Below are 15,097 nucleotides of genomic sequence, written 5' to 3' on the forward strand. Positions count from 1 at the left end.
GCTGGATCAATATACAACGCACAAAAAAAAGGTTCTTCAGTGGTTCTTTGGGGTGATCGAGGTGCTATATACTGCCACTGCAAAAAAAAGAGCCTGTACAGCTACTTTATGGTTATTTAAAGGTTCTCTGCTGGTGTTTCAGATTAGTTTAGTTTAGTTGGGTGAAGGTTTTCATTTGACTAAGTTGCGATGTAGCACCTTATTTATAGCATCAAAGGTGTTTTCCCTATTCTTACAAACCAAATGGTGCTATTCACCACCACTTTTGTTTAGTGTGATCAAGGGGAAAACCACAGTGTGATGAACTACAAATGAGCCTACAGGGTCTTCTGCAACAGCCACACAGACAAGTGAAGGAAAAGACTTTGTATGTTTTTTAGTGTCTTTAGAGGATGAGGATGTTTGTCTGGGATCAATTCAGTGACTGAGACGGTGAACAGATGAGGGGGTTTCTAACAGTATGTTTATGGAAAGTCATGAACTGGACTCACTCCTCCTCTGGATTCCCCCCTCGTCATCTCGACATTTGAATAAATCAGATCAACTCTTACTTTCATCTTGAAACACGCGCATATTCAACACTTTTCTCCCACATGTAAGGTTAAACAAAAATGATGCATTTAAGAGCTTGTTGTAAGGTAGTTATTGCCCAATTTTCTGTTGAAACAACTATTACTCGTTCACTTACACTTTACTGAATCAGCCCAGCTAAAGATGGACTGATGATGGAATGAATCTGTCTTTAGGTGACCTGTGATGACTATTTACTGTCCTCCTCGCTTTGTTCTCTCTTATTCCAAATATATCCAAAACACTCAGGGTCAAACTGTGGGACATGTGATTTCCTGCAGCACGCGAAAGCGGCATCCGAGCGAACATGCGATGCTTACGTCATGGCCGTTGAATGACGTATGCGGCGCACTAGGATGAATGAGCCGGTGGAGAGAGCACGAGAGGGACGGTCAGAGGCACGAGAGCACCGACAGGGAGACGGCATGATGCTGTGAGACAGACTCTCCCCTGAGACAGAGACCACTCGACCGGAAGATTTAACAGCAACAACAACAACAATAAAAATAATAGTGATAATAATTCATTCATCGTCTTGAAAGCACAATGGCGCGAGGAGAGGGCGCCGAGCAGTACGCGGCGAGTTTACTGTCAGTCAAACCCCTGAACACAGAGATCAAGACAGCAAAGGTAAGAGCGACGAGTTCTGCGCTTCACTTTGATCAAACTATGTGTAATTTCTGTGTTGCCGCCGTTTATTGAGGAGCGTAAAAAGGCGCCTAAAGTGACGGTGTCTGTGGTTAAATTGTGGTTAAATTTCCTCTCTTCATTTGAACGTGAGTTTGTCCGCCTGTCCTCCGGCAGCTGCTTGTGACTGACACACCGCCTTTAAGGGGACCACTAACGCCGTTTTGAGAGGAATAATGATGAAAAACAGTGAATAATGATGGAAACCGTAGCAGTCTGGTGTCGTGCAGCTGACAGATGTGCTGCAGAAACATGACGTGTACTACTGACCCACAGCTGCACGATGCATCATTAGTTTGGTTTTTAGTGTCAGCAAACAAAATTTTTTTTAAAAAAAGTCTGTGTTCAACAATGATATCTGTAATGTGCAGCAGTTCAACCAACTTGTACAGAGACTTGAATGTGTGTAAAACCAGTATGGAAGGTTTCCTGAAGGAGGCAGCCTGATGTGTCTGACAGGTAACTCTCAAGTGTTGGTATTTTATATGAAAAAGAGTGACGGCGTTGCTTTTTATCCATTTATACCTAAGTATACCTTCCACATCTCGTCTGCTCTGTGATCCCTCCTTTAAATATTTGTATTTCACCTTTTTGTAGGATGGTTAGAGCATGTGCAGTCTAAACTGTAATCTGGTTCAGTTGGATTTGATTAAAATGCAGTTATTAAATTTAATATAAATGATTAGTTGAACATTTCAGTTCATCTTTTTAACGTTCACATTTAGGTCTGTTAGCCTGAAGTGTTTTAATGAGCATGTTTAACTCCTAATAGACATTTTGCAGACAAATCATTTAATCCAAAAGATAATCTGGCTCATCTATAATCAACCCTAAATTGATAGAACAGAAAACACATCATTCGTCCTCTTAAAAGTTGAGTTCACTGGCTGTGGATTTTCCTCACCAGTCATCAGAGCTCATATACAGTCGGTACTCCTTCATGTAGCTTTACTTTTTTTTTTAGTTTCACATAATTATGTCAGTGTGGACTTTCTGAACGCCTGAGGACACGAGAATAAATGAACATTAGTCATTACTGATCTGTGAGGGAGCAGCTGTTCGCTCACAACGTGAGGTGCTGCTACGTTTGTGTCCGAAGCAGATGTGAATCAGTGTGTACGGACCCCCTCGCTGACATCATCAGACCGTGTACAGGTGATTGGCTGACTGCGGACGTGATGAGACTGTAGGCTGTTTGCTGACTGTTGATTTCTCTGCATGAAATATCACACTACACTAACATCCCATCGCTAGAGCCAATGGCAGCGCTGGATTCTTTGTGATGTAGCGTGAGTGTGTGAACTAGAGTAACCTCATAGTTTTACACCGACCACACCACTCCAAAACACCACTGGGGATTTGCCTCTAATCTGACATCATGCGCAATGGGGTGAGGACCGTTAGCCCATCTCGGTCCCTCGTGGTAACAGGTTGTTTAACACGTCATCGCCTTTGCCAAGAGTTCTGCACGGAGGGATGGATGAGATCCAGAAAACGTGGATTAGATCAACTCCAGAGTACAGAGGAGAGCTGTAGATAATGATCACGAGGCGCACCACGTCACTTTAGCTTTATTTATAGCTCTTCTGGGAATATGAGCATTTAAGTGTTGACACACCCTCTCCCTGTCCCTGTCTTACAGCCAAAGGACCAGAGGAATCATCTGTCTGTGTGGAGTAAACTGTGCTATGCCATCGGTGGGGCCCCCTACCAGATCACCGGCAGCGCTCTGGGCTTCTTCCTCCAGATCTACCTGCTGGATGTGGCTCAGGTGACCAACAAGAGACACACGAGAAGGAGAAATCACATGGCAGAGCTAGAAAACACATTTTTTTAGCAAATAAAAAAGACATTTTGAATAATAAAGTTTAGGAATATCCTGTGTTTTATATGCATTATTCCTCAGACCAAAGTCCACCCTCATGTTAATTCTGCAGAAAACAAGCTGGAGACTCATTTCCTCCTCTTTGCATTTGGATTTCCCCGTAGTTACACATACTGATTAGCTTCACAGCCAAAGTTTGTGCTTGTTCTTCTCAGCCTTGGATCAGTTTAACAGTCTCCACCCCGTCAAGCGCATTAACCAGGAGTCCTACTGCTTTACTTTGTTCCTCAATTAGTAAATTAGACTTTTCCACTGCACACAGTAGGAACTTAAATAAAGGCCATTCAGCTCAACTGATGATATCATTAGAGGGGCCTTGAATGACGCTCTGTTCTTAAACAAGTGACACAGTCGTGTATGTCACTGCTGTCGTACTGTAAGCAGCTGCAAAGCCTCAAAATGTCTCCAGAACCATGTCGGCGTTGTGGTACCTTTGAATCGGCCACAGCAGGGCCATTTGAGGTAGTATTTGGCATCCTCTTTGTTTTACTTTCATGTCTCACTCTTTTCCCACCTTCTTCCTTTAGCTGGATCCCTTCCATGCCTCCATCATCCTGTTTGTGGGCCGGGCATGGGACGCTGTCACAGACCCAACAGTGGGTTTCCTGGTGAGCAGGAGTCGATGGACCCGCCTTGGCCGCATGATGCCCTGGTATGTTTCTCACAGCAGCCCATTAATTCAGGGCGGGTTCACAAAGCAGAGAGGATAATAAGGCAATGCTGAAAATGAGCAGATAGCATATTGAGTGGGGTGAGAAATGTGAGGCAGATGTACTGACAAAATAGCAGCCCATAAGCTGTTGCCCGTAACTATGGCAACAGGGTTGAAGTAGCCACTGATGAGGTAAAAGTGGTGAGTGGAAGAATATAGTTTGTATGAATGTGTAGAAACACAGTGCATACCAGAATAACCGTAATAATGTACAAACAGCTGCTGGTGCTTTAAGTCACTTGGCGTTTTGTAAAGTTAGCTGAACACCTGCAAGAGCTTTTAAGCTTGTAGCTGTGTGTGTATGTGTGTGTTGGGATTAGCAATGTGAATAAAATCTGCTGTTACAGTATATTTAATTAACTATATTACTATGATGATAAAGTAAGTTAGTTAATTAGATAATATTTAGCTGGAATAACCAGATGGTTAATCTGATGAGTATTCAGCCACATTAAGGCCATGAAGCCGTTCTGGCTCACTGATTTGATTTGGCTACAAAGATCTAATAACCACAGAAATGTAAGATCCTTAAATTGGCACAAACAGTGCAACAAAATCTAATCTCACAGTCTAAGTTTATCATCTGTCCTTTGTGTATGTGAATGTGTTTGACTGTCATATGTCACCCTGTGATATACTGGTGACCAGCTGGCAGCCTGACAAGAGGATCTCCTTCCTCTGGCCTAAGGCATGCTGGGATTGACTTCTGCGACCAAATTCATACAGTTAATATGGCCATTGAGGAAGCCTGTAAATATAGACGACCTTGACATTTTGAAGTGTGTGTGCACATATGAGAGAGAGAGAGAGAGAGACTGTGTCTGCTAGATGTGACAGTGTTACAAGAACGTCAGGTTCAGAAACCGTTGCTTCACTGCACCACTTCATTGCATTGTAACAGATCTGAATATTTAACAGGTGTTATCACTGTGATAGTTTGAGCATCGTAGGTGCTCGAAGCAGAATTGCTGGCTTTGCACAGGCTGCATGTGGAGGGGGGGAGGGGATTTTACCGGCTTCTGCTGCGATTGGTCCAACCCACAACACACCATCAGCTACTAGGGGTGTGTCCATCTTTGTGTGTGTGTGTGTGTGTGTGTGTTTGATTTGACTGTTTGGGAGGAGGGGGTTTGGTGCAAGCAGAGGGAGGTTACCTTGGGTCAAGAGGCATGTTGGGTTGAAATAATGGAGGTCATTGTTAAAAAAGGCAGCATGTGCATAATCCTGTGGTCTGTTTTAGCTTCTCAAATTAATGCGAAACAACCAGCCGTAAGAGAAGGGCGTACAGATGTCTTTTTGTGTCCGCCTTTGGTCTTCTTATTTGTGCTGAAAATGTTTTACATAGAGATATTCTGATAGAACACTAGAATAGGGCATTGTGCCTTGTCTGCATATGAGTTTTTAAAGTGAAACACTTTTTCACATGCACTTTTAGTGTATTCCCCTCAAGGTCATTTCCTGTGCCTTACCGTCAAGTGTGACACATAAAGAATCTGTGGTGTGCGTGTGCGTGTTCAATCAGCCATGTGGGCATGCGAAACATTTGCAGCCTGGCCTCTATTTCCAAATAAATCAGCTCTCATTAACCTAATTCACTCAAACATTAGTGGAAATCAGGAGGTGCTTTCTTTCTTATTTCCCACATGTGTTACACAAGGAGAAGGGGGTGGGGGGGGGGTTCATATGACCGTGTGAGTGCAGAAGTAGCTGTGTTCAGTAATATGATCCTCAGGGAGAGTCGGGATTTGTCTCTCTTGCAGGACAGCTGAAGATTACTGGCAAAAATATAGATTTTTAGATTAGTTGGATTTGCTGTCATTTTCCAGCACTGAAGGAGGGTGAATTTAAAGAGTGCGGCTCTTAATTATTAATTGTTTTCTCGACTTAAAGGGAAATTCTATCATGTTTTATGTGAATGTCCAATCGGTGTAAATTAAGTCAATTGAAGCAATAAATACCTCAGTGTGTGCTATATGGACCAAGGAAGCTGAAGTCACCTGACGTGTGCAGTGATATAGTTGGTGGCCAGGAACCACAGGTTACTTCCTTGTTCTCGTCGCTTGTATTGGAAACTAGCTACATTTCCAACAGCTAGAATATAAATGCAGAGGATGTTATGGACGAGGATACATTTTTTTTATGGCCGGCGGGGACCAAGAGCAAACTGCGACTGCGGGCAGTTTTTTTTTGCTGGTACCTATGCCAACCCCGAGAGCCTGTGTTATGCAACCTGGCACATGGCTTCACCAGCAGGCCAGCTCAGCGTTCTCAGTCCGTATAGCACAAACTGAGGAATTTATTGTTTCAGTTGACTACATTTACCATCAACACTAATTGGACATCTCCATAAAACACGGTGAAACTTCCCTTTAACCTTATTGATGCGAAGAAGAGGCGCGTGGTTTCCTGTAACGTCTCTCCTCGCAGCAATGCCTGACATCTATCTGTAAGGGGCTTGTGTAAAAGAACGGTGTTTTATCTGGACTGCTGGCTGTTTTGAAAACAAATTTGTGAAGTTGCAGCTGCTTCCCCGTCTGAGGTCAGCTGGAAGCCATACAAAGAAAAGCAAAAGGCTGATTAGCCTGATGGGGTGAGCACGAGGTGGGCCAGTGTGGCCTCAGCGTCCGGGCCAGCCCACCCTTGTCTCCTCATGCAGCCCAGACTGAGCCCTTTCTCCACACACTAGCTCTAAGAAGGCAGGATTAGGAGGATTATTCACAAAGCAGCATGGGAGTAGAAAAGACTTTCTGGGGTAAATCTACAGTAACAGTTGGCACAATTCATTAAAAACAGAAGCCAAAGAGTACACACTGTATGGTGAACCCCACTGAGGTGACTCAAATTGGGGGGAAAAATCATCTCAGACACATTTGATTATTGAAAAACTGAAAATTGTTTTAAAATATGCCTTCATCATAACAATCCTCCAACCCTTTCTTCCCAGGATCCTTTGCTCTACTCCATTTGCGGTGCTGACTTACTTCCTGATCTGGTACGTGCCTCCTTTTGAGGAAGGGAAGGTCATCTGGTACCTGATCTTTTACTGCCTCTTCCAGTCAATGCAGACGGTCAGTATGTCCCAGAACTGCACACGCAGGATTTTGGTCCTCTTGGTCACATGTGCACAGAGATCTGACTGTGTGTTTGTGTATGTTTCCAGTGCTTCCATGTGCCGTATTCAGCCCTCACTATGTTCATCAGCAGCGACCAGAAAGAGAGGGACTCTGCCACTGCTTACCGTACGTCAGCTCTTCCTGTGTGATCAGACGGTTTTATTTGTGCTTTTATTTTGCCGTCCGTGCGCTGACTTCTCCGTTTCTGTGTCGCTCTCAGGTATGATGGTGGAGGTGCTGGGCACAGTTCTAGGCACCGCAATCCAGGGACAGATAGTAGGTGGCACCACAAATTGTCCCAATGAGTCTGATGGGCCCGATAGCAGTAACTCCACCGACATTGACACACCCAGAGTTACTCTGGAGGAGACGGTGAGTGCCTCGAGTCTTTTGCGTTGTGTCAGTTAAATGATGTTTCCAACCACCTGACCCAGCGTTTGCATAGTCTAAGCTAATCCTGTCTTTTCTGTCCTCAGAAACAAGCTTACTTGATTGCTTCAGGGGTCATCTGCATCATCTACGTCTTCTGTGCTGTAGTCTTGTCTTTGGGTGTGAAGGAGCAAAAAGGTATGAAAACATGAAAAAACAAGAGAGGTTCTCTTCGTCTGATTTCAAAGTGGAATAGTAATCATATCTAATGTTGAGTTTTGGACTCAAAGACACATAACTTGGACTGATTTGTACAAGTTTGTATCAGTCTTTGTCAGTTGTCCTTGGGGAAACATTTGGCCAACTCCAAAACAACGTGACGCGTCAGTGGACACATTGTGGCAGCCGCTAAATGTCTCTCGGAGATACAAACGAGCTGATACCACAACATTGTCTCTGATCATAAGAGCTCTGTGTTGTGCATTAAATTCCTTACAGTGGAGACATTCAGATGTGTTCATCTTTGTTCTCTTCTGCTCCTTTTTTTTGGATTATAGAGAGTGGGCGGAAAAAATCGCAGCCCCTCACCTTCCAACAGGGCCTGTGGCTGGTGATAAGTCACGGACCGTACATCAAGCTGGTCATCGGCTTCCTCTTCACTTCTCTGGCCTTCATGGTAATACTGTTTTACCATCTGTCTGTTATTTTGTTTGCTTTTGTGTGAATTTAACATTGTTGTAACATAAACTGTATTTCCCAAAATGTCAGACCGTTCCTTTGTCTGTGACTGTAGGTGGCATTTAAAATGACTCCTCTTCATTTGTTTTTTACAGCTACTGGAGGGAAACTTTGCCCTTTTCATCACCTACGCTCTCGGCCACAGGAAAGACTTCCAGAATATTCTCCTAGTCATCATGGTGAGTGTTTCTTTTCCCCACCGAGAAGCCCTCCTTCTGCTCAGTATAAGATTTGGAGGACATCATGTAATCTGCAGCAGAAAACCCAGCATGGCTGTCCTTGTGGTGTAGATGAAAGTGTCCCGATGTTTTGGGGTTTCAACCCGTGCTCTGAGGCTGTTCCTCACGTGAGGAGACGCATGCTAGCGGGGCTGAAAGGGCAGATTTTCAGGGTGAGAGGAGGTGTTGTTTGGGCTCCTGGGAACCTGTCTCCCAGTCACACACTCATTCTGCGTTAGCAGGAGATCGAGGGAGAGACAGGCACACAGTGGAGCTTTTGTTGCCCTGGCGGCCCTTCACTGCTACCATGGGAACTGCCACCATAGGTTGCGCCCTCCTCTCCATCCTCCCCTGGCTGCTTTCTGCTCTGGTGCGTCTCCCACTGATTAGGAGTGGAAACATTTTTGGGCTCCATGTTTCATATTCGGGAGGTGGGAGTTGAGGGTAAGAAAGGAAATATTTTCCACTGTATTCGCCCACGGTTGCTGGTTCTTGTGTGGCCTAGAGGTCAAAGGTTTTCTGCTCTCTGCAGAAGTAAGTCAAGACCACACAAAGCATGTTGTGCCCTTGACCCCTGACCTCTTCCTGTGGTGGACACTTTATTCTTTCTGTTTCCCACATTTTTAATGAAGCCCAGTTTAGAAATTTCCTTTGATTGATGTAAATTATAACTAATGAATATTAAGTCATTATTAAGGCAGCATTCAAGCTTACTTACCAACACGCAGCATTTACTCTTTCATGATTTCCAAACATATTTCTTAAGAAGTCAATAAAGATCACAATGAAGAAAACAAAAAAATATTCAAATGTGATATCTAAATTCTAATCTAATATCTAAGTTTCTTTCGACTACAAAATACAAATACCATATCAGATAAATATTTCTTCATTTAAGATGAAAGCACAACGTTATCCATATGGTTTAGTGTCTCCATCTTTCGTTTTGATAAAAACGAATCTGGCTAAGCTTCACGACATTTCTAACTCTGTGTCACATTTTTCCAGCTGTCTGGGACTCTAACCATCCCGTTTTGGCAGTGGTTCCTGACCCGCTTTGGGAAAAAGAAGGCGGCTTACTTTGGCATCTCAGTAAGTTTAAAAAATGCTTGTGTTTGGTACAAGAAAGGCGTTCATTCAAAAGGACGTGCTGTGATGTGATGTGCTCGCTCTGTCTCCTTCTGTAGTGGGCAGTACCCTTCATGATCCTGATCATCTCCATTGAGGGCAACCTCATCATTTCTTACTTGGTCTCAGTGGCAGCAGGTGTGAGCGTGGCGGCAGCTTTCCTCCTGCCTTGGTGAGTGTGAACGTATCCACCCAGTCCCAGGATCCACGTGCAAATGTGGATTTGTGCTGATTGTGTCTTGAGCTGTTGTGTTTGTGCTTTCAGGTCGATGCTACCTGATGTGGTGGATGACTTCAAGGTTAAGAACCCAGAAATCCACGGCCACGAAGCCCTCTTCTACTCCTTCTATGTGTTCTTCATCAAGTTCGCCTCTGGAGTGTCCCTGGGTATCTCTACACTCAGCTTGAAGTGAGTTAACTGATCCCTTTTAGTATTCATATCTGTAGCCATTTTGTGTGGATTTGGGTTTTTATTCTTACTATCATTAAAATGTAGTCCGCGCTTAACGTCTTCATAGCCATGATCTCTAACACACTATGGGAGTCGCTTATCAGTCCAGTGGTCATGTGGTCAACGGTCACATAATCCTTCACCTAACAGTCTTGCCAAACTGTACTCACATCAGCTCAACTTTTCTCCCTCTATCTGCATTTTTTTCGCAGATTTGCCGGCTATGTGACCGGGAGCTGCTCACAACCCGAGGCGGTCAGTTTAACCCTGAAGGTGCTGGTCTCTCCTGTGCCTGTGGTTCTTATCGGTGTGGGACTTTTGATACTGAGGACCTACCCTATTGATGAGGAGAAGAGGGAGGACAACAGAAAACTACTGCAGAAAATGCTGTAAGTGAAACATGATATGTACACAAAAGCACTTGACACGCAACAACACCAAAGTTTGTGCTTGTTTGATTATCCCAAATCAAAAATGGACACTTTTGTTACGCAGCAGGACTCATGCATGACCACAGTAAACAAAGCAGTGAAATGCTAAACTCAGTTCTACTCTGCTTTCAAATGAAACCCTTAAAAGAAAAATAGTTTTGCCCCAGTGTTGGCCTGCATTATTCACTCAGTCTTGAAGAGCCAAGTCCTTTGTGTGTGACTCCTGGCTGTTTTCCCTTTTAACAGAGACTCTGAAGCAGATTCAGAGTCTGAAACTTCAGCACTCGGGAGCAACGTGTAGCGGCGGAGGATGGCCCAACCACCACCACCGCTGCTTTACATGTTTGCACAGGCTGTGGAGGGACGAGACCACCAGCTATCTGGACCAACACAGGAGGGACCTCAGACCACTGCTGTACTAACACCAGCAGCAGCCACCGGCCCCCTCCAGAGGCTCACACAGGTTTACATCGCCCTCCGGTGGCCAGCCAGTGTCACCATCCTGCGTGTGCGATTCAAGTCCATTTAATCATCCTTCATCTTCAGCTGTGTCCCATTACTAAACCTAAACATCATACACACTTCCCAAATCTACACAGTCTATTATTTGGTCAGGTAGAGCCGAATTCCAGAGCCGAATTGTGGCTTTCACCTCCCGATATACTTTTACCTGAAATACAATACTGGTCCTGTTTGAAGGCACTGCATACTGAAAACCTGGTTGGAATTGGGACACAGCTCATGATTTGGGGGTTTATTAAGTATTTATTTACTGGTTTACAAGACTGGACGTCAGAGCTGTGTGTGACTTTCCACTCAGATGGTGCTCTGAAGGAAATATACAGCATCAGCCCTTGTTTGTAAAGGGCACACCAGCACTGTTTTTGGAGCTGTGCTACAATTTCTACTTGCCATTTGGTGTCGTCGTTTCCTGTAGAACAAGTGTACTTGAATCTTCTGAATGGGGGGAAAAGGTATGATGGTATGATGTACTGTACGGATCTGAATCACTGCCTTACACTCACGTCTTGAATAAGTAGTTGCAATGAGATTTTCTGTTGGTTTATTTTTCTTTTTGTCTCTGGGACGGGGTTCCCATCGCATCTTGTTGTGCTTTAAAGGTTCAGCAAATCTCAGTGAGGTTTAACAGACATTTCTGAATGTGCTTTTACAGCAAAGTCAACTCCCATATGAAGTCATTTCATCTAGCATGTTCTCAAAAAATGCTTTATTTAACTATTTATTTAAACAAACTAAGGGATATGTGAAAGCACACGTGTATAATAATTTATTAACAGTGAAACGTGACAGCGATTTTCAAGTCCTGTTAAAAACATTCAAATGGTGTTTTTTTTCTTTTTGTTTTCTTCTTCTAAGAAAATGATGATATCAGCTGCTGTAATGTGATAATCCAGCTGCCTTAACAGCATTCTGACAAAAACAGCAGCCCAAACCCTGTTTCTCTAGAAGTCTGTTCTCACTTTACATGACTTGATTTAACTGTAAATGATCTAATATCCTTAAGTTATTACGATTCAAAAGATCTTTAAAGCTTAATATATACTTGCGTAGTTTTCATTTTTAGGGCTTTGAAATTGCACTGAATGAACTGAATGAAGAACAATGAATTTCACCTCGTTCTCCTTATATGCTGCTACCTGTAAAATATGTAAATACTCTTTTCTAAGTCGGACATTGTTGAGCAATATGTAAGGTCGTGCTGTAAATTTGTAATGGTAAGTCTGTGAATAAAGTTTGTCAAAACAGAGAAAAACCTGTGAAATATTCTGATGCAAAATCCCCAAACTCATCTCATCTTTTCTGTTTAGGACATACTTGTTTCCTCAATAAGGTTTATTCGTTAGATATATTCATGGGATTAAATTCATGTAAATTGGTACAATAATGTAAATACAAGGTTCATATGAATCCCAATAAATGGGACCTTTTGAACATATTTAATCTTGTTTTACAACACACCATATGTTCTTATATCTTATTAGAATATAGGACAAATCATAGAGATCCTCAGACAGAATCCCAAAGAACTGTTTTATAAATCAATTAAAATAATTAAAAGAAAATATATTTTAAAAGAAAACATGTAGCACCTGTAAAAACATCACCATTAAATATTCATTTTGTCAGTCATTTAACCTTATTTTCCTGATTTAATCTGATTTATTTTAATGTCATGGACATTGATGGACATGAATCCTTCCTCTGTTTCCAAACACTTAATTGCGAGTAATAATGTCAGAATACTGTGACAAATCATGACACAAAGACATCTGCAGCACAGGAAAGCTGCTTCATTTTAGAAGACACAAACCAACCAAAGCAGAGCTGACCTCCGGACTGCCAATTGACCCTCGGCACTAATTACCTCCAGCCGTGGTCCGCCTGCGGTTTTACGCGCAGATTGAAGGACTGGAAAGGTGGAAGGACGCCGGTCTGCTGCGATGAAAACAAAGTGGCATCTCTATATTTTGTGGAGTGTTTTATCACTTGGCCTCCTCAGTGCAGCGGATTCTTATGCATCACCACCGTTTCTTGGAAGGAAAGGGGTTTTCAAACTGGGTAAATCCAAAGCGTCAACATCAGGCGACAGACAGTCCTCCCAGAGGTCTCCTGCTGGCGCGCCTCCATTGTCTCAACTCAGCTTCCCTCCTCCGGCACCTGCAGCGCCTCGATCCACGCGGACGAACTCTGCTCACCTCCCAGACGTCTCTGTGACCTGCTCCACGTCTGACTTCGTCGTGCGGGTCAAACCCACTTTCTACGGTCTGGGCGCGGATGCGGAGGAGCTGAAATTAGGCAGCTCCTGCAAAAGCAACGGGCTTCTCAGGCCGTACGGCGACCTGCTCTTCACGTACCCTCTGACTGCGTGCGGCTCCGTGCGTCAGGTAAGGTTTCCGCTTGTGTCCACACTCTTTCTGCGTGATCTTCAACTTACAATTTTTGAACCCCTTGTGACAGTCGCCCCACGGCTACTTGGTCTACAAGTTCGTGCTCCATTACGAGCCATCGCCAAAACGTTCCCTAAGCAGAGCGCACCGGATCGATGTCGACATTGAGTGCCGCTATCAAAGGTCAGCCTCGTCCTTTGGCTATTTTCAGCATCTTGTGTGTAAAACGCCAGAGTTTACAACCTCCAAACCCTGTCCAGGAACCGCCATGTGCACCGGCTGACTGTGCAGCCCACCTGGGAAACTGCTGTTGTGCGTAAAAGGCTGAAAGGAGGTCCAAATGACTTCCAGATCCAGCTGATGGACGGTATGTGGATTCTAATGAGAGCTGGTTTCAGTACAAATATGTGTTTGCATGTTTTAAATGTACATAATGTGGCTCCATTTGATGCGATATATTTGAACTCTTAGATTCATGGAGCAGACCAGCCAAGTCCCGGGTGTACCAGCTCGGAAAGACTGTTAATTTGCAGATCTTTGCGCATCATCTCCCAGCTGAAGGAAAACTGTACGTCAGCAGCTGCTATGCTATACCGTCCGGAGGCTCCAAACCATTCCTCAAATACACAATTATTGATAATTTTGGGTGAGGACGGTAATGCATGTTAAATCTCGTGGATTTCCCTCCGTGTCCTGATTTGTAATAAACTCAGATGAGTGGCACAACGTTGTCATCCTTAGCTGTCTGCTGGACAGCAAGAGAGACCCAGGCGCCTCTCAGTTCACCTCTCGGACAGCCAACACCCTGAGATTCTCCATAAAGGCTTTCCAGTTCATCTCTGATCCTGACACAGAGGTGAGCACTGTGTACAATTCTGTGGATTTAACTTAAAGTTTGACCCTCAAGTCTTAACCGTTTCCATTTATAGGTCAGTATTCACTGCAAATTATCCATCACATCTGGGGACCCGAGTCCTGCACACAAATCATGCACCTACAGAGCAAACAGGTGAGTTTTGGACACAGAATTAATGTCCAGGATTATCAGTGACTTTTTCTCTGTTTCCCAGCACATTCAGCATATTTGTGCATGTGCCATGATAGGTGGACGGCCCTTACTGGTGATGACTCCATATGTGAGTGCTGTGATTCACAATGTGTGACCCCTAAACCCCGGAGGGCCATGACGGAAGGTATGTGGCGGACATTTATTATTCATGCACCCATGTTGCGGTTGCTCTAACTTGCTGTATCTCTGCTTTCACCCAGGCTCTGCCAGCAGTGGGTCGGTGCTGGTCTCTGATCAGCTGCTGTCTGGCTCTCTACCAGAAGGCGAGGCCACCATCAGTCAGTACGTCGATGAGCTGCACAGTCATGACATGCGGGGAAGTGCGAATGTAGTAATGTATGATGATGATGATGAAGAAGAGCAAGGCTACACTGATGAAGAGGATCAGCAGCTTGAAGAAGAAAGTGGGCTTATCCTTGGAGTGATGGCAGAACCTGAGTTAGATGAGTTTGCCTTTAGGCAGAGGGGCTTAGTCGAGGAGAAAGTGTCGAAACAGTTCAAAGAGGACGGGTCAGGGTATAAAGTGCTGGGTAGTTTTTCGGAGAGTGAGGAGGAAGGATTTGAACGAGAAGATGAGAGCTCTGATTTACAGCGTTTGAATCAGGAGGGAGACACATTGCATCATCGGGTGCAGGTGGAGCAGGGAGAGTTGCAGCCTCTAGAAGGTGAGGAGGAAAACAAGAAGCGTGGAGGTGAAGAGGACGATGCCTCTGATGTGGAGTGGGAGGATAATGATGATCTGGCAGATTTAGTGGGTGATGAGGAGGCGACGTGGTATTTCACATGGAGGTAGTGTAAGTTTGATAATCGACCGGTA

General features: G+C 44.2%; 2 protein-coding genes across 2 annotated transcripts; both read left to right on the top strand.

Moving 5' to 3' along the window:
* The first annotated feature begins 1,013 nt into the window (after window positions 1-1,013).
* LOC139211821 (sodium-dependent lysophosphatidylcholine symporter 1-B-like) lies at window positions 1,014-11,660 on the top strand. Its single transcript, XM_070842229.1, has 14 exons — window positions 1,014-1,200; window positions 2,900-3,028; window positions 3,670-3,794; window positions 6,799-6,922; window positions 7,015-7,093; window positions 7,188-7,339; window positions 7,444-7,534; window positions 7,894-8,012; window positions 8,170-8,253; window positions 9,301-9,384; window positions 9,480-9,592; window positions 9,686-9,829; window positions 10,084-10,260; window positions 10,549-11,660. Exons 1-14 carry the CDS (start codon window positions 1,117-1,119, stop codon window positions 10,601-10,603), a joined length of 1,560 nt encoding a protein of 519 aa, XP_070698330.1. The 5' UTR covers window positions 1,014-1,116; the 3' UTR covers window positions 10,604-11,660.
* A 1,104-nt stretch (window positions 11,661-12,764) lies between these two features.
* On the top strand, window positions 12,765-15,073 carry LOC139211961 (zona pellucida sperm-binding protein 3). Its single transcript, XM_070842394.1, has 8 exons — window positions 12,765-13,208; window positions 13,282-13,394; window positions 13,472-13,578; window positions 13,683-13,857; window positions 13,953-14,067; window positions 14,141-14,220; window positions 14,316-14,404; window positions 14,481-15,073. Exons 1-8 carry the CDS (start codon window positions 12,765-12,767, stop codon window positions 15,071-15,073), a joined length of 1,716 nt encoding a protein of 571 aa, XP_070698495.1.
* The last annotated feature ends 24 nt before the right edge of the window (window positions 15,074-15,097 follow it).

The sequence above is a fragment of the Pempheris klunzingeri genome, chromosome 13 (genome assembly GCF_042242105.1).
Source record: "Pempheris klunzingeri isolate RE-2024b chromosome 13, fPemKlu1.hap1, whole genome shotgun sequence".
Lineage (NCBI taxonomy): Eukaryota > Metazoa > Chordata > Actinopteri > Acropomatiformes > Pempheridae > Pempheris > Pempheris klunzingeri.